This window comes from Diabrotica undecimpunctata, chromosome 3 (genome assembly GCF_040954645.1).
Source record: "Diabrotica undecimpunctata isolate CICGRU chromosome 3, icDiaUnde3, whole genome shotgun sequence".
NCBI classification, from domain to species: domain Eukaryota; kingdom Metazoa; phylum Arthropoda; class Insecta; order Coleoptera; family Chrysomelidae; genus Diabrotica; species Diabrotica undecimpunctata.
The window spans coordinates 52828887-52849368 of NC_092805.1; the positions used below are offsets into that span (position 1 = coordinate 52828887).

The 20482-nt window shown below is 30.7% G+C and overlaps 1 protein-coding gene across 14 annotated transcripts in view; it reads right to left on the reverse strand.

The window, feature by feature from the left end:
* Window positions 1–674: 674 nt before the first annotated feature.
* Window positions 675–20482, reverse strand: part of wupA (troponin wings up A) — a 43911-nt gene continuing 24103 nt past the window's right edge. For 8 of the 14 annotated variants that reach the window (XM_072525918.1, XM_072525921.1, XM_072525920.1 and 5 more), the window contains 3 exons: window positions 13080–13123; window positions 9569–9710; window positions 675–920 (listed from right to left, as the gene is read on the reverse strand). In XM_072525918.1, coding sequence (XP_072382019.1) covers window positions 861–920; window positions 9569–9710; window positions 13080–13123 — 246 coding nt within the window. In that variant the 3' untranslated portion in view covers window positions 675–860. Of the gene's footprint in view, window positions 921–8667; window positions 8809–9568; window positions 9711–13079; window positions 13124–20482 lie in introns of those variants that run through there. The other 6 variants (XM_072525923.1, XM_072525925.1, XM_072525924.1 and 3 more) reach the window with 1 other exon arrangement.

Consider the following 20482-nt stretch of genomic DNA (forward strand, 5'->3'; position numbering starts at 1 on the left):
ATATTATTATTGTTGTCTGTTTCTTTTATTGTTCTTACTGTTCTATTGATTTTAGTTTACTTTTTTTCTCAAATATTTTTGCCTTAATGTTTCTTTAGTAATTGTGACAAATTTCGACTAATTCAATTAGTTGATAATACTCCAGTGTCATAAATTCTGTTGAAGAGACCATACAATGCTTTCATCCCACTTTCTTCCAAAAACTGAAGTATTTTTCGCTAACTTTCTCGGGGCCAAGTATTTCAATTTTTTTGCAGTTTATATTGCCCATCTAATCTCACTTTGTGTTGTGACCTGATTATAAATTAACCTGTTGCGACAATCGTTGTATATTCTTTGAAGATGAAAAACTTTTTATATCTTTTCTATTATAAAATATTTATCCTTTTTGCTTATGAGAATGTCAGGCCCTTTTCTAAACCACTTCACTGAATTTGGACAGATACTTTGTCCCCCAATGATCTTCAGAATGTCACACTTTTTGATGTACATAAAATAAAAATAAATAAATAAAAAATAATAAATTAAAATAAACAAAAAATAAAAATCAAAACAGGGAGCAACTCTTTTAGGGAAGGATAAAGTTATTAAATAAAATAAAACTGAAGATTAAAAAAACAATAAAAATGCAACAAGAAAAATTATAGGGTAAATGGGTAAACAAACATAACATATACAATACTTCACATTTTTTAATAAGTTATACATAAACAAATAATATACATGCGGACAGACACTCTTTTAGTCTGGAAAGTAATGAATAAAATAAATATATTTAAAATATCGAAATCACGATGGGATCATCGAAATAACGAAATATCCCTTGATGTTGACAAAAGGGCTTTAACAAAGGAGAAAAATCATGCTTCAGCCTCTTGTACCTTCTTTTCGTCTCCCTTCTTTGACCAGTCTGGTTTCTTCTGTAAAACGAAATAAAAAGAATATTAATACTTAGTAAATACTTGACATTAAGTTGCAGTAAGTCTCAAATATAATGAGGATAAAATCGGGAAGAGGTCTGTATGGACCACTTCGTGTATGATACTCCCTAAATCTACTGGAGCTTCCTGCAACCCAATGGAGATAACATAGACTGTCATTAAGCACCAAATATCATTTATTTTGAAACAAAAGTTACTCAATTATTGAAGTTTTTGCACATTACTATTTAAGAAATTATTCAAATTGAAGAAAGCAAATTATCGATGATAAATTTATTTATTATCAGAAATATTTAAACCATATACAAAGTACAATAGGTATTTAAATGTTACATAGTCCATTTCAAAATAAAAAACGTCTTCTAAGAAAAGAGAACCGCCAACATTAAAGGATTTTAGCATAAAGGGTTTGAAGAAATTTCAGAGGCGACTATATTGGAGAATAATAAAATTATTATGGTTTAGACGAATCATCAATGGTAGAAATTAAATTTAATTGTATTTTTTTATCGAACAGACAATATTTTTCTCAAACGCCTTTTTAATAAAGTTTCAACAAGGAAATATAATTCAACCTTGAAGTTTGTTCATGATATTTTTATCTAAAATATAAATATATGGTAAGAAAGACATTAATTAAATATTAAAGATATATTGCACCAGAATTTAGATACTGATCAAATGAGATCCAAACAGCTACTTTTTTATGGTTAAATCGACATTATTTTGATTATCTCTTATTTTCTGGGATTACTTTGACATGTAAACAAAGCAAACATGTTAGAGTATAAAACATGCTTTAAAGATGATCACCGATTAGACAATGCTTATAACAGGAAAGTTCTAGATGCTTAATATACAATCAGACGCTTTATATAAATATATTGAATTTTAGTGCTTAGTGCTTGGTCCAAGTTTACACAGCATACATTAAAGTGTACTGGCCATTCCTCATGTGTGTAACAAACAAGTAAGTGTATTGGTTTATCGTCAATTGTAAGAAAAGTGCAGACAGATACAGACGGTGCAGGTATATGCTAAAGCTTAAGTGCAAGTGCAAAGAAGCTTATGTTATGCGGAAAAGTGAATTTAGCTAATAGATACAACTGTTACAGGTTAGCTGAAACAGCTGCCGAAAGAATACAGAAATCGAATTTAAAAAGTTGTATTTTTGCAGAGACACTATCAACTAGAGAACAGAAAGTTACTTTAATAAAACTATTTAATTAGTATCAAAATATAAATTAAAATATTGTAGATATGCAGATGATTTCTAGCGAAGTTATGTTTAAAATGGTATATTATTTTATTTAAACGATTATTGTATTTATTTTCTAGATCTTTAGTAATACTTTTTATTATACTCGTACTAAAATAAAAATATTTCATTCCCTAAACAGATGGCATAATAATTGTTACATCTGGTGGTCTGATAAGTAACCTCCCTTACCGACTAGGGCACCAAATTAAAAAAAAACATTCCAGAAAGTCTAACTTTGTTAGACAAAAAACGTCAAATTGACGTGTTTTAGAAATTGACGCACATAAAAAACAACGATTTTCGATCTCTCATTAAACATCATTATTTGAGAAAGAAAACGGCGAATAAAACAAAAAAAAAGGTAAATAAATATTATGGGATTAATGCTCCATCAGACTGCACTGTCAAATTTTGCTTCCATGAATTTCGCAGTATTCATATATCTACATTGCATGAACCACGTACTGGATAACCCTCCATTGCAGTAACACCAGAGAATGTAAAGAAAGTCGATAGAATTCATATTTTGAACGAAGTTTTGAATATGAAAAAATATGCCTGCCGATGGTTGCCGAGTTTGCTGCACATTAACCAAAAATAATATGAACATATGACCACTTTTTAGTAGTGTTTGGACCTAATGAAGCGCAACCCCTCGGATTTCAGGCGTCGATTGGTAACCTTTGATGAAACCTGGATCCACTACTCTACACCAAAAAATATAATGAACGCAAGACAGTGGACTGAAGCCGCAAAATTGCTCCGAAGCGGCCAAGAGTAGCTCAATGGGTTGAAAAGGTTACAGACACCGAATTTTGGGATTTTAAAGGCAGAATTTTATTTGACTATTATATTGAAAGGGTAAACACATTAATACCCAATATTACTGTGCATTATTGGACAAACTAAAGTAGGAAATCATAGAGAAACAGCCGCATATGCAAAAGAAAAAAGTGTTGTTTCTCTAACAGAATGCACCATCTCCCAAGAGCGTAATGACAATGGTATAAATAGAAAATAGCTCGAACAAAAAGATAATATATAAAACAAATGCTTATTTTGTAGAGCTTTCAGAATATTATTATTATTACGGCATAAAAAAGTTAAAAAATCGATGGAATCGTTGTATTGAGGTATGAGGAGACTATATTGAATAAAATAAAAGAATTTTCTGAGAAGAAAATGTTTTTCCTTTCAAAGGATGTTATTTATCAATCCACCTAGTAGCCCACCAGTAGCACTTTTTATTAGATTACGGTACAAAGCAAACATTAATGTGCTTTTTCAAATATCGGCATTAACTAATTAAATTCACTAAAAATGATGGGCATAAATTTGTAAATATGGATATATCTATAATTCATATCAATAAACTAGGAAAATATTTATAAAATTTTATATTTTTATAAAATATGGATATATCTATAATTCATATCACACTATAAATAAGATTTCTAAGAATCTTGGTATTGCTCAGGAGAATACTAGTACTCCTTTTATTGGAGTAAAATGTTTTATTGCAGTATACAGATACTGGAATGATGGCCTATTATTCTCTAGTAATTTCTCAGTAATTTGCTTCATGACAAATATTTCATCTCTATCTGATCGTTCAGTACAAAAACCGTGTTGATTATCAGCTAAACTTATCTTCTTATTCATTAGTTCTGTTGTAAGTTTTGGGCTAGTATTGAACAAGTTTATACATCTGTATTGGTTCTCGTTTGGTATTTCGTCTTTACCTTCAGCTTTTCTGTTCTTCAGCTTTTCAAATGTTTTTCGAACTTCTTGTGTGTTTATATTAACTTCTTAATTTGTGGTAATTTCTGGTGTTTCTAGCTTTAGATTTGTTCTTTCTCTGCATAGAGCTTTTTAATATAGTCAATCCACATATCCTTTTCTATATGTTTTGGTTCTATTAGTTTCTGTACCTTTGTTCTTTGACCTCTTATAAAGCCCCATATTTCCTTTTGCAGAAAATCACGTTCCATGTCTTTTGATGAATGTTACCAGTTAAATGTACTCATTTATTTCAGTAAAATAGTAATGCTATTGCTATTATAGCTATCAAATTTTTGACTTGGAAACAAAAATTTTGGTAGTACGGTTGTTTAGTATTATAATTTTCATTTTTATTTCTACATCTTTATGGTATAACATCTGTGTTTATTGATAATTGGTACATATTAGATATAATATAAATAAAATATTCTTTTTTCAATCTCGTGGTGGTACAAAAATCAAAATATTTAATTATAAAATATAAGACAACTGAACGCATAAGGGAATTCTTCATTTTACTTACGAGTATAACAAAAAGGTAACTACAATTGTTATAATATGAAATGGAAATATGCCAAGTGGTTATTGTTAACCATTACACTACTTTGTACTAATCTTATTTATAAAGCCTTAATATGCTTGGAACTACAACTGGTATCATTTGCTGAAGTTAGTTAAACAGGAAAACTAGAACTTATAACGTTAAAAAAGCTACAAGCAAATACTAGGGCTAGATTATTTCGATTCTTTTTAATTTTGGAAACTTTACTTTAAACATTTTTTATTTAGTTACAAAAATGGCTATGATACTTTAATAAATAAAAGTAGATTGTTCTAAAAAGGAATGTACCAAATATTTACATTTTTAGTTAAACTTATAACTAACTTTGTTATTAAAAACTATATTGCTTGCATATTAAAAGAGCCAATTTTTGTAACTTTAAACAAAAAGAAATTTGTACATTTTAACAAGATCATGCTAAGTTAAAATTTATAAAAGCTATGAACTAAATTGTAAATAATAAATAAAATACAGAAAAATCTGGAACAAAATTGCTTCACATGCTTTGTAACAAAATAAGGCGTTCCAAATAATGACCTGACGACTGGATAAAATATACAATAACGACAATAAATAATAAAGACAGATTCCTTAAATACAACATTTATAGAACTATCTCCTTTATTTCACATACCAGCAAAATAATGCTACACATAATCAATAAGAGGCTAAAAACATAAATACCTCAAGAGCAATCTAATTTACTAAAGGTAAAGGTACTCGAGTTTACTTTCTGAAAATAAGGAGTTCAATATCCCACTATTTATTTGTTTTATAGATTACCTCAAAGCATTCTAAAAGAAATAGGTGTACCACAACACTTAACTTTCTCTTATAACTTAACTATAGGAACACATTAATGGAACAGTTAAAGTCCTTGTCACACTCCCAAAAGCATTCCATTCGGAACAAGTTGTTAGACAAGGATGTATACTGTCTACATATATTATTTAATATATATGGGGAGCAAATTATTAGAAGAGCGCTTGAAGGATGGGAAAAGGGCGTTTCAATAAATAAACAACCTACGTTTTGCAGATGATATAGCCCTTCTTGCAAATAACCAAGAAGCGTTAATTGATCTCATACGACTGGTTGAAAGCGAAAGTAAAATATTTGGTCTGTAGTTAAACATATCAAAGACAAAGATCATGCTCTTGGATAGAGTGGTTGACTGGTTTAAGGTTGTGACCTCAAACTTAAATCTGGGTCATAGTTGACCCCAAAACAGGGTATCTACAGGAAAAAATTAAACGTAGCTGTGTTGTCTAGCAAAAGTCGCCGTAGAAAAGATGGCCAAAATATGGAAGGACTGATGAATGATTTTTAAAAATGACGTTGATAAAACGTCTGACGGGTCAGAACTGAAAAAAGAGACCTATAAAATAAAATGTAACGAAATAAAATGAAGCATCTACATATTGAAGATCTTAATATTGACAAGGGAATAGAATGAAGGTTATGACTCAAGGCCTATTGTCCGGTACTGTATCTGTATGGTATATGCGTGTACAACAAGCATTGTTAAGAACAGCCTCCTTTATTGGACGCTCCAGGTTCTAACAAGGACCCACAAACTAACAAAACTAGTTCAGAAAAACGTCCAGCAGATATAGGTACATATATGTACATTGTGTGCTCCTACAGAAAATACCAAGAGACTTAGATTAGTATTGCCGAGGTATTTCCGGACCTACGTGTACAGGTAAAAAGTGTAAACATGACGGAGCACAATATTGACATTACAAAGGTCGTCATACTACGGATATACTACGTATATCGTAAAAAGTAGAACTCGCATTTTTTTCCCACAGGATTACAGTGGTGAAGATTAAATACTTCTCTTATCTAGGTAGTCTGTAAAAATTAAAGTATGTAGGTATGTGTCTGTAGGTAGTCTGTGAATAATTAAAACAGCAAACTGGAAAAAATTGAGAAAAAATATGGATTTTTTAGCATGTCCAAAAGAATAATAGAACTAACAGAAATAAGAAAACAATTTAAATTAGGCAACTAAGAGATAAAGTGGTGCATTTGTAACAGATATAAATCAGAAAATGCAGAGATGGATACAATATATAGCACAACTTTTTGAAGATAAAGAGAAAATAGAAGTACCGAAAGAATTTAGATATGATACTGCACCGGGCATTACACGAGAAGAAATCGAATATGAAATGAAGCAAGCTAAAAGTCGTAAATCTCCTGGGCCTGATCCAGATCCCATCAAATTACTCAAAATTGTGGACACTGAATCTATTGACCTTTTGGATCTATTCATTATCATATAGAAAAGGTATAATACCTAAAGAATGGCTCGAAATTTATACTTCTTTCCAAAAAAAGCCAATGCAAAAGAATGCAATGAACATCGCACCATATAATGAGTCATCTCTTGAAATTGTTTTTAAAAGTAATTCACAGTAGAATACATAAGAAATTTAATGAAGGCATAAGTAATACACAAATGGGATTTAGGAATGGTCTAAAAACATGGAATATACTGTTTGCAGCAAGTGTTTTTTCGCAAAGATGTCTAGATATGAATCAGGAAGTATATGCCTGTTTCATTACTTTTGAGAAGGCGTCTGGCAGAGTGCAGCATAATCGCCTTAAAAGAAATTTGTTAAATAAAAATATAGACAGTAGAGATATTAGAATTATATGTAACCTATAATGGAATTAAACAGCGAAAGTGAAAGTTGAAAATGAACTGCCTGAGGATATCCAGATTCGCCGTGGTGTGCGCTAAGGGTGTAGTTTATTACTATTGTTGTTTAATGTATACAGTGAAGCCATCTCAGAACTAGCAATAGACGAAGTTAATGAGGATCTAATAATAAACGGTGAGCCACTTAAGATAAGATAAAATATGCTGATGATACCGTCCTTCTAGCGGAAACACTAGAAGAACTGCAACACCTTGCTCAACAACTAAATATACATTGCAACGATTATGAACCAAAAAAAATTTGAAATAAACAAAGTTTATGGATTTACAAAAGAACAAAATATCAAGCTAGCAATAGATAATACAGAAATTGATTAAATTTCTTCGTACAAATACCTTGGAGTATGGATCACAGAAGATACTGATCGAATAAAAGTAACAAGATGCCGCATTGAAATTGTGTGGTAAAGTTTTAACAAAATGAGAAAACTTTTCTGTAATCGCAATATCAATATAACGCTCTGGATAAGAATGCTTTGAAAATATAATCAATTTATCGCAAAACAACCGAACAAGTTCTCGAACAACTAGGACAACAATGCGAAGTTTTATTTTCCACAAAAATCAAGAAATTAGAGTACTTGGGGTACATCATGAGAGGTGAAAAATACGAACTATTAAGCTACGAACTATTATTATAATATAATGCAGTTCAATTAAACTATTTATGCACGTAGCCAACAAAATTATAATTGCCAGAATGATTTCCAATCTCCGATAGGAGCAGAAAGAAGAAGGTAGCAAAGCTGCATGAGGTCATCGATGTGAAGGTAGTCGACTTAGGGATAGTCAGAAGAAGTCCTTCACGACCAAGTGGCAGAGATAGCCTTGCCTAAAACTAGTTGAAAAAGGAAGGTAGCCTCACGTCTCTTGTATTTAAAATGCAACCCCTAATAGAAATACTTATAAACACCAATAAAATTTTCAGGCTCAAATATGTTATTATAACTTAAAATCGAGTTATCAAGTACATCTTTTGAAAGCGAACAGGAAGTAGAATAATATGGACACACCGAGAGTACTAGATAAAATAATATACTCAAGGGAGTATAACACGGTATAACCCAGAGTGTAAGGGAAAAAAACAGAAAAAAACTAGTGTGTTGACAAATATATACTATATTAAACTATGACAGTTACTGAGGTTTTAGTAATTATTATTTTTAGCAAATTTTGAAATGTACAAATTCAATATGTTTAAAGCTGTATACCTACGGGAACTGATCTAAAACTGTCGCCACAACAAAGCTAAAGCGTAGCTCACCTTGTTCTAAAGGCTTATTTCCATTAAAAAAGAAAAATTATAAAAGCCCAAAAATAAAAAAGGTACACGTGTGTGTGTCAAAAATATCAGCCGGGTGCTGTTTGAACTACTAGTAAAAATACGTAGTAGAGTTTTAAAATAAATTTTATTAGTGTAGTGTGTGTATAATCCAAAAAAGTCGAAACATGTAAAATTCAAAAAAATAACGGCGATTAACTATGTAGTTCATTTCTTCGTCTGCCACTCAGCTTTATCAGATTTCTTGGTCTGCGAAAAATAAACTCATATTCTAGCAAACTCTAGTGGTAGATATTTTTTCTGTTCATCAAGGTTAACAACTCATAACTAAAGACAGACTACTCGAGAATCCTAAGAGAATATTAATAATAAAGTGGCAACGACAGTGTTAAAGATTTCTATTAATTTTAGCTACATCTAACTTACAAGTTAGGTCGTTGGGGTACAGACTTTTCTCCCCTAGAAAATGAGTAGGTACGTTGGCCCCTTTGTTTGAAACAAAGACAGTTGATTATTAAAAATGTTAATTTGACAAGGACAATATGAAAAGTGCTGTACTTAAAATGATATTTAACAAATGCCTTATTGAGGATATTAAGTTTTCATTCCAACATTGTTATTTTATGAAACTAGCAGAACAATGAAGATCAAATACTTTTTAATTATTTTTGTTTACAATATTGTAATAGTTAAAAGTAAGTGATTAAGTAGTAATTTGTTTTATTTTTTGTTACATAATATGTAATTGGTTACTAAAATATTTTCAACAAGACATTATTTTAACAAAAAATAATGATTCGATCATATGAGTTGTAACCTAGGTGAACTATATATAATCGCATATATAATATAGAAATATCTTTTTGGTACTTTTTTTTTATTATGTTTGTTAATTTTTGTTTGAAAATTTATTTATACCAATTTTTCTACGATTATTTTAGTCATTTATACTCCAACTTTTTTTTATTTACATCCAACAAGAGAGTTTCAATAATATGTATGTACTTACTTCTTTGTCTTCTTCTTCTAAGGTGAATTCTTTCTTCTTGACAACTTTGAGTTGGTTACGGAAGTTAAATTCAGCTGCCTTCTTTTGAAGTTTGGCGAATTTGTTTTCGTATTTGGATACCTTCTTCAAGGTTGGTTTGACGCTAAAATGATAATTGACATTTATAAATACCAAGTTGACAATATCATTGTAATACAACTCTTTTGAATCTTTTTCTGAGGTTCCCTTAAATTGTGACAAAAATGCCTCATTAAGTATATGTACATATTGACATTTAATGGCCACTATTCTATTGTAATAAAAAAGACTTTAATGGCATTTGTTGCATTCGTGTAAAACGCCGTCTACACTCTCGATCTTCATACGAATCTCTGATCTGAATCTTTTATTGAAAATAGTACCATTAGCGGATAGGCGTTAGCTCGATTTTTTATCCCATATTTTCCTATGTATAAATATACTTTCTTCTTTTCTTCCTATAGGGGAGCTTTTTTTTTCTATACAGGATTTCCATAAATGCTTTTTACAAAAGAAAACTACAAATTTATTGATTTACTGACGGCATTACAAATATTTCACGTAAATTTCGTTATAGAAAAATGCTTCCTATGGTAGTGAGAGCTCTTTAATATTCAAATACTTTTAAAACGGTTGTTTTTTAAATCATAGCATTTGGTATATTTAATAAATGGAATGTGTTCAATGGTTTGGTGGGAATAATTTTTTGTAAGTGCAGTCATAAGCCACTCGTTTTGGAGGGGTATTAGATATTTTTATTTCTAACTTTTTTGCCACTAAAAATTTCATCATTTTGACATAATATTTAACACATTTATCTGTTTATAGAAAGTGATGCTAACATCTGAAGCCAATATGTCGCATCATTTTCGAGAAAAATCGATTTGTATCTTTTAAGTATCAATGCATACGTTTCCACTGACTAACAAATCCATTTCTAATTGTGAGAAATGGATATGGAAAATACACTAAATAACAATAAAATTGTGTTAATATTAGAATTTTACAAATATGTACGGGCATATAAATTGCTATATAGTATTCTGAAGTTTAAAACAACTAGGTTACGTTCAAGACTTTTGTCAAGTCACTTAATACTCCGTTGTATCGGTTCATTTAGTAGATTTGTATTACTAGTACATTAAATGTTCTTTTTATACAGGGTGGTCCCTAAGTAATTGTACAAAAAGAAACAGTATTTAAGCCAAATTGCTTTAATAAAATATTGATATTAAGAAAGATACAGGGTGTTAAAGTGCAAAATTAAAATTTTATTTTTCACTATAACTTTCATGTTTGTAAACATTTATGTATAAAAATTTACAACTGGGTACTTTTAAATATGAGAAATTATAATTTGATGCACACTGTGATGTAACTGATAGAGGGCGCTACTTATGCTACATATGTGTTATAAATTTGCACTTAACTTTTTTGCTCTTTAAGTTACCTGTATTTGGGATAAAAAATATTAAAGATACATTATTTTAACAAAAAAAAGATATACTTGTTAATAACTTCAAAACTCAACAGTTTTTGAGATAATCGCATTTTAAAAATCAGCTGCATAATTCTGATCCAAGGCAATTACTCCAGGCAACGAAAAAAAAATTGACAAAAACATTAATACTTCTGAATTTTTTTATAAAATACCTTTAACTAAAGTTAATAGTTAACGAAATATTAAATAAAATAAATATATTAGCTGGATAATTAATAATAGGATTTGACAAAATAACAGAATAATAGGATTTTACATCAAACATTTTACGTTTTATGTTAAATTAAAGTCATAATCAAAACATTTTGTTTACAAACCAAATTAAGAAATAGTTAAACTAAATAACATAACTTCTTGTCAAAGAAAGTGTTCGATATGTCCACCATTTTCTTTAATTCATTTTTCAATATATTCCATAAAAGATCGTCTCATATTAAATAGCATCATTGGTTCTAAAGAAACTGCTGCAGTATTTATTTCTTCCCATAGTTGGTCGCGAATGTTTATGGGATTCTTATAGATACGTTGTTTTAATGCGCCCCATACACCAAAATCAAGCGGATTAAATTCTGGGCTACGTGGTGGCTGTAATGTATAATGGATGAATATATTATTTTGGATACATATCCAAATCTTATGGTATATTATGGAACTACATCTTATTTGTCGCAGAAGTTAAATAATGTATTAAACTGTGATGTATCTCGTTCATTGGTTACTTATATACACACGGAATAACCTATCGATGACATTACTTATTTATATGATTACGTTACAGCTTACGAGTAACTATAATTACATCTCGAACAAATGTACTATTATAACTTACTAACGAACTAATATTATGCTGAACTAAATTGCCTGTGTGTTTACTATATTTATAACAATATCGGTTATTAGGACAACGATGATGTTTTTGTAAAAATGCTGAGTCTTTCAGGTTAGATTTGTAGCAAAAGTATTATGAAACAGGACACACATGTGTTATTCAATACCTGTGCTCTAGTTTCTATTTGTGCTAATAAAAATGGGTAAACAATTTACGTAATGAACAATAAGTATTCTTTTCGGATTTTTTATGAATTACATAATTATATCAATATCTTACCACATTGCCAAGGAATATGAATACCACGACCAATCCAACGTTCAGAAAAGTTGTATTTAACTATGTTCTAACTGCCTTCTCTCTAGAATGTGGTGGTGTACCATCTTGCATAAACCACATATTTTGGGTTTTTAGCATTTTGCAATAGAGAAAAAGTAATACAACGCCATTATAGAAACTTAAGAAGCGATAGCAAAGGGAAATTGTAAACATGATGACGGCCAACGTCTGAATACGGACACGGCACCTAAAGAAGAAGATGAAATATCTTTTCTCCAATAAGACATTTAGTACCCATAACAAAGCATTTTGTGATGTTACATTATCATCATTGAGTTATTTTAATAAGAATAAACTATGAATTATGCTTATCTACAGGTATTCAGTGCTTTACCGCACAAATATCAAACTAAGAATTATTGTGCAGCTGACTTATAAAATGCATTTATCTCGAAAACGGTTAAATTTTCAGGTTACTAACAAGTATACCTTTTCTTTGTAAAAATAATGTATCTTTAATATTTTTTAACAAAAATAGAGCTAACTTAAAGAGAAAAAAAGTTAAGCACAAATTTATGCCACACATGTGGCATATGTGGCGCCCTCTATTAGTTACAATAAAGTAAGTATAAAATTATAATTTATCCTACTCAAAAGCATCCAACTGTAAACTTTTGTCCAAAAATATTTACAAACGTAAAAATTATAGCGAAAAATAAAATTTTAAATTTCCACTTTAACACCCTGTATCTTTCTTAATATCAACATTTTATTAAAGCAAGTTGGCTTAAATCGTAATATTTTAAAGCGAAGAATCTACAGTTTCTGTTTGTACAATTACTTAAGGACCACCCTGTATATAATATTACAAAAAATATACTTACAATTTGCCTCTAAGGTCGTTTACTTGGCTGTTCAATTCGGAGATCTACAGATAAATAAACAATTAATAAATAGAAAAAGTTACAATAGTGAAATTATGCTACTTTTACTTTTTGTATATAAACTACTAGGTTGCTACCAGACTAGAGTAAAGAACTCTTCTACGAGAAAAAGTATAAGTAACAACCAGAATAAATATAGAACTAATATTAGTAAGGTGCGTATGTGATGAAACAAATAATACATTTATCAGGTAATCCACAACGAAAATACAAACGCAAAGACAGCCAGTTAGTAGAAAATATAAAAATGGAAAATTAATAAAGCTTGCACAGTCAGAACATTGACAGGAATAGTGGAGACAAAAGAGTAAGAGTTTTGATCACCCTTGAAATATATTTAAAACATGTCCATTAACTGAATCTTATAAAAAAGTACCATAATTTGTGGTGACTATGTAACAATTTTTATAATACTTTATATAACGAATACCGTTTTTATATGCTTTTTTATATAAATACTTAGTTCAAAACCAGCAATCTTATCATAAAATATTATATGACAAGGATCATTTTATTACAACAATTTTATATTGACTACAGAAACAGTACCAAAAGTTACTTCTGATGATCATAGGCTTACATGGAATACTCACATTCTAAAAACCACACAGAAAGCTACTATGTCCTTGGGCAGATGTAGGAGAATGTGCGGTAAGAATTGGGGACTTAACCCCAAAATGACTCTATGGTTATATACAAGGGTTATTAGACCCATGATAACCTATGGCTCGGTGATGTGGTGGACAAAGACGCAGCAAGTGGGAGCAATAAGGCTGCTAGGTAATACACAAAGGCTAGCATGCTTGTGTATTACGGGGGCCTTAAAAACAACTTCTACTGCATCGCTGGAAGTCCTGTTGAATCTACCACCACTTCATATCTTTATACAGGGCGGAGCCAGATCCGTGATGCACAGATTAATCCATAGTCAGCGACATATAAGCCAGATGCATAATACTGACAACAGAAAGCTAATCGAGGAGCTAAAAGCCGATATTGTGATGGGGAAACCTATCGATGCAACACTTACGAGATATAGCTTTAACAATAAGTTCACAATTAAGATACCAGGCAGGGAAGACTGGAATAAAGGTGTACCCATACAAGCTGCTGCTACCTGGTACACGGATGGCTCAAAAACATCGGAGGGTGTGGGAGCCGGCATAGTAGAGACAAATCAAGGGATAGATTTCCCGGTAAGTCTATCTAAGGATGTGACAGTTTTCCAGGCGGAAATAACTGCAATCCATCACTGCGTGGAAGAAATAGAAAGGCAGGAAAGAACGTTCTGTTCAGTTGCCATCTTCACAGATAGTCAGGCAGCGCTTAAGGCACTCAATTCTGTAGAGGTCAATTCTAAGCTAGTATGGGATTGCGTGTGTGCCCTAAATAAACTAGTAGGAGACCGTAGCAAGGTTACGGTAGCCTGGGTACCGGGGCATGAGGGTCATAAGGGCAATGAAAAAGTAGATGAAATGGCCAAACAAGGCTCATTAAAGCCATTCATTGGACCGAAACCCTTCTGCAGCGTTGCATAGTCAGTAACAAGAACGGCTACAAGGAAGTGGGTAACTCACAAATCTCTGGAATGGTGGAGAAATTCACCAGGACAAAGACAGGCGAAACAGTTCATTACAGAACATTCGCCAAAATTTACGGCAGACCTAATAAGCAAAGACAGGAAAACAGTCAAGGTCATAGTAGGTCTTCTAACAGGGCACTGTAAGCTGAATAGGCACTTGAAGTTGATGGGATTATCAGATAATGACCTGTGCAGATTCTGTCACCTCGAAGAAGAAACAGCAGAGCACATTTTATGTCAGTGTGACAGTCTGGCAAATGTGCGGTTCTTTGCATTAGGAGAAGAAAATCTACCGGCAAATAGCTACATGGAAGGTACAGTCTCGAAGCTACTAGACTTTATAAAAAGGGTCAGGCTAGAGAATGTTATCTAGGACTAGAGGACCACAATAGATCTGAAAAGGACGCAGTGGAATAGGCCGAAAGGCCACCTCTCTTAATCTAATCTAATCTACTTCTGGCACATCTGTGATAAGATACACAGAAGAAAAGTAGGTACAGTAGAAGCAATGAAACAAATAACAAAATAGATTTAAATAGATTACCTAGATTTACATAGATTAATTTAAATATTAAAGTTGGTCTGTAGTTAATTGATAATTACTCTAAATATATATGTAAAAAATGTAAAAAAAGTCGACTTATGGATTTGTACATTATAGAATACAGATGGAAAAAATCTACGCAGGCTATGAATCCAATAAACCAAAGCATACGACCTCGACTTTCATGTATAAGATCAAAGAGGAATCCAAACAGACGGAAGAAACGTCACAGAGAAAATAACCTATTTATCAAAATTGGGGCATTAGCAATTTTTGGAGATGAAAGTTGCTTGCTTTCATTTAAAATACCAGACTTAACGAAGAAGTTTAATGAAATGACAGGGTTTTATACAAATATCTCATAACTAATAAGTGCAAGGGACAAGTAATGCCTTACCTGAGTAGATGAATAAAATCAATAAGAGGAATATAAAGTGTGGAAGGCCAGAAATAGATAACAAAAAATTAACTGCAGAGAGTCAAGCTGAATAAACCGAATGCTATTATTGTCAAAGAATACTTTGTTAATAATTTACAATTGCAATTTATCTTGATCTTTGAGGATGTCGTCCTATTAAGATAAAGTTTATCTGACCCTCATACTGTTTTGTTAGACTACCAGTTTTTCAAATTATTTTCGTATTTATTATCTTAAACAAACATAATATTCGTTATATTTGTAGTATTGCTAATAGTTTGTATTAAAACATGTTTTAAATACATTCTTATAGTGAAACATAGGAAGCCTCTTTTTCAGAAAAGGCCCAAGGATTGTATAAGTCATTGTAGGATTCGACAATACACAGGGGAAAATATAATCGTACTGCTTCTACAAAAATATACACAATATACAGGTGGAGAAACATCAAAAATATTACTATTTCTCTCAAAAATGTAAAATCGGTCTAAGGAGCTACAAAAATTCGCCTCCTTCCTTCAAAACGGGATGCGTTGATCGGGAACCAGGATCTAAACTAAGACAAACCTCTGGCTGGTTTCGTCCAGTTGTTGGGTTGTTCTATAAGCTAATATACAGAGAGCTACCATCCAATATGTGCTGTCCATTTGGATAATACTTCTTAAGAAAAAATTTAGTTTCTGAAAATTATATTGATTGATTCCATTAAAAAATATTTTTTTATAAATAAGTTTTTTAGTAAATAATCTTTCAGTAACTAAAAATTTTTCTTTTATAAATTATATTATTAATATTTTATTTATGTCCATCTTATTGCCCTTCCTATGATGTCTACTAATCTAGAGCTGAGTTGAATCATTACGGTTTATTTTAAATATTAATTAGAGAAACATAGAGAAACATAACAGATTAAACTCTACTATTTGATTTTGTTAATGTAAATTTAATGAAAGTAGTTTTTAAATTAAAAATATCGTGTGTCAAATTAATTATTTGTCCATTTTTACCTATAAAAAACTAGCTTGTTACATTTACGGATGGTATAATGCTGCTTTTCCGATAGCTATTGTAAAAATATTCTAAGGAGTACAGATCTTTTTATACCAAATTAAATGGAAAATTTTATTTCACGAGAAACCGTCTGTTGCATAATACGAAAAAAACATAATACGAAATAAAAATGTCACGTTGATTGCTGATCGATAATTGTACATCCGATTTACCACGATGAATCATTGTAAAAGTTCAATTGTCTTTATTTAAAGACAATTAAATTAAATTTAAAATTTAAAACCTTTGACGGTTCAGTATTAGAATATATCGTATAGAGTTTTTTATAGTCCTGCCTGCGTCTGCGAAGACAGCATTTTCAGCATCCCCTATAATAAATTGTGTCTGGGTTAGAATATTTATTCTTTCCCATAAATACGTGCACATTCCCTTATTAAACTATAATACTCAATTGTTAATCCTACCCATAATCTCTCTCAAGATTTAATTAGTTCTGGCACAATTAAGATAAAAATTGTAAATTTTCTTATGGAAACAAACCTCCACTTTGAACACAACTCTACACCCCTTTTAAAATTTATTTAGCTTTTCCCCAAGTTAAAAAGGAAATAATACGACTTATCTTCGGTCAGTCAGCTTTTAGTCTTCCATCGAAATTCATTGTGACGTTATAAATATTAGTTGTTTAATTGTAGTGAAACTAACATTTTTGTGCTAAGAAATATCAACTTTTATTTATTCAAATAATCCCAATATTAAGAAATAATTTCTTTCCGCCCTTTAGCTACCATCTGGCTATTGACGACAACGAGGTATGAAGAGATTGTGAGAGCATCAATCCTCATCCCTTTTCGATACATTTGTTTCAGACAAACCTCGTTCCTGTTTTTGGCTGTCAGGGGACACTTTCTTCGAATGCCATTGAACTGTTAAAGTGAGTGTTTATGCGTTATTGACTATTGTTTTGGTTTTATATTTAGTTAAGGAATATTTTTAATAATAATTACATATAGTTTTTTATATATCATTAAATCAAAGATGTATGTATATAAATAAATTTATATCAAACTTATTTCTTTCGAGAGTTACAGAGTCCTATTAATTACTATATTCGGTGTAAAATTTAACGATAGGATTTATAAATATCCCTTTTTTGTACTATAGTACAGTATACTCCCTCTATAACGAACACGGTTATTACGAGGTTTCGCTTATAACGAGATACATTAGATGTCCCGTGAAATTTCTATTGAACTATAACCGTCTATAGCGAGGCAAATTTGGTTATAACGAGAGAGAATAATTTATATTTAAATGGAAATAAGCCACAATTAAAGGTTAAAATACATAAAATTAAAATATAAATTAATTTAAAATGCCACAAGAAAATAGCTTCAGAACAATAGAGAGAGAATAAGATTCAAAAACGTGTTTTTTACGTTTTTGGTCGGGTCGTGGCTATAAATAAATACCTTTTCAAACAGCCCCTCAATAAACTTAACTGCAGCCCGCAATAAACTTCTTTGCAATGAATAAATACAACTGTTTCACATCTTTAGAAAATATGATAGAATGATACTGGACCATTTAAAGCAGTTAAAAATGACAGAGTTCTTAAAATTGCAGAAGCAATAGTTTATGTTATCCTTGAAAATACGCTTTATACATTATGTAGTTGGAAACAAATATAAGTACAGATTTTTTGTTTTAACGTATATCATTGATAATAAAAGTAAACAACTCTTTTATGTTTTAATATATTTCATTGACAATAAAAGTAAATAACTTTTTTTCAAAAACGCCATTCAAACAATATGTATTAGCATCTTATATTGCTCCGAATGGCTTCACTATAGGAAGTTAATGGTTTAGAAAACTACAGATTTATATGTATGCACAGTATTATTATTGTCTGATATAACAAGATCGGCTTATAACGAGGTAATTAGTCTGTCATTTCAGTTCTCGTTATAGAGGGAGTCTACTGTATTAGGTATGAACCAAAAGCTTTTGGTAAAACCAAAAAATTGAGGTCTCCTTTTCAACTTTAAAATTTTAAATAATGACTCATTTGTTTCTTTAAGAATCACCCGTTCTTTCAACTAATAGTGTGACCATACTTTATTTAGATAAGTTCATTGATGATATTATATTATGTCTATATTTAATAACGACTAATAAATGCGTTTTTTTGAGGTTTATTGCTTTTTTATGATCTTCTTTTAATTAAGTTGAATAATATTATTTTAAAGACGACATAACTTATTCGAAATATTTTATTGAAGATATAATTTTTCTTTTAGTTTATATGTAAATATGTAGATTCTTATAGTTTTTTATTGATTATTCTCTAATATTTTCTGACGTGTTTTTCCTGTCTTCGAACGAAATGTCGATCTAATATAATTGATATAATTTCGAGTCTCTCTATAAGTCTCAGGTTAAGGCTTATTGGCATCCTAATTTTTGCAGTTTAGCTGCATTTAATATTTCTTTTTTTCCTAATGTCAAATTATTTTCTTTTTTCTATCTACCTTTTATTTAGCTACCTGTTATCTACCAATTAAAATTTATGTGCCACTTCTATATCAACTATATCCTTACCCATTCCCAATAGATATCCCGATTTGAGCAACGTGATCTCCGTAAAGTTTTTGGAAACGAGCGTAATAAACACGCAGGTTACGAACGAATCGTAGACGCTCCTAGAAAAATTATACCCAACGATTTCCTTACACGAGTTTACGTTTAATAATAATCATCGCTCATATATAATTGTTACAATCGACCCAACAAAAAGTAAGCTTTGCACACTTTCAAGTTGTAAAGATATGGTGTATAAAAATAAGTCCCATCGGAAGGGACTTATTTATATAGAGAAGATCCAGAGAGCGGCGATAGAGCGAAGGACGATAGATAGAACAAACAAGTGCTGTACTGGAGACCCTGGCACACCAATCTGGGAATCAAAACGACTCAAAGCAAGACCACAGATGAGGTGGACAGATGATTTAAAGAGACTGCAAGTCCAATGTCGATGGAAATCGCAATGGACAGAGAACAATGGAAGTCATAGGGGACGGTTTATATGTGAACTTGGATATAAAAAGGACTTTAGATAGAGACATATATATTGAGTTATTATGTATATATCCCTTATAACTATTATTATATGTAAATGTTTTTATAATATTCTCTATTAATGATTCAACTTAGCTGATAAGTGACATATTCAACGTAAATTATTCCATGTCGTTTAATTTACCACAAAATAAGTGAAAAAGTATTTAACGCCAAAAACCATTTTAAAAAAATAAATTAACTTCAATACTTGGAGGTTCTTTAAAAATACAAAAATAAAACCAGACCTGAAACGGTTCTAAAGTTTGAATACGGATTTATGATCCTTCTTAAATATTTAGGATCTATTTACTCAATCAAACAGAACAAAATATTAGTTTTTTAATAGTTCTGCCAAAGTTCTGCTAATATATATATATATAATTAGTATATTTTGTATTTGGGCGAATATTGAAACTGATATTTGTTATTTATCGTGAAATTGCCTGTGATAGTTTTGTGAAAAAACTTTATTATAAATTCAAAACTCCCATCGATTTAATAAAAAGTTAGTTGGCAAAGACTTATTTTCTATTAGTAGTGAATTGTGTCAAATATTAAATTAGAATCAATGACATTTCTTTAAAAAACTGTTCACGTTGCAGGCTGGTTTTCGCTCGTAAAAAACTGATCTGCGTTTCGAGAAAGGAAGAGCAGGGTAGATAGAG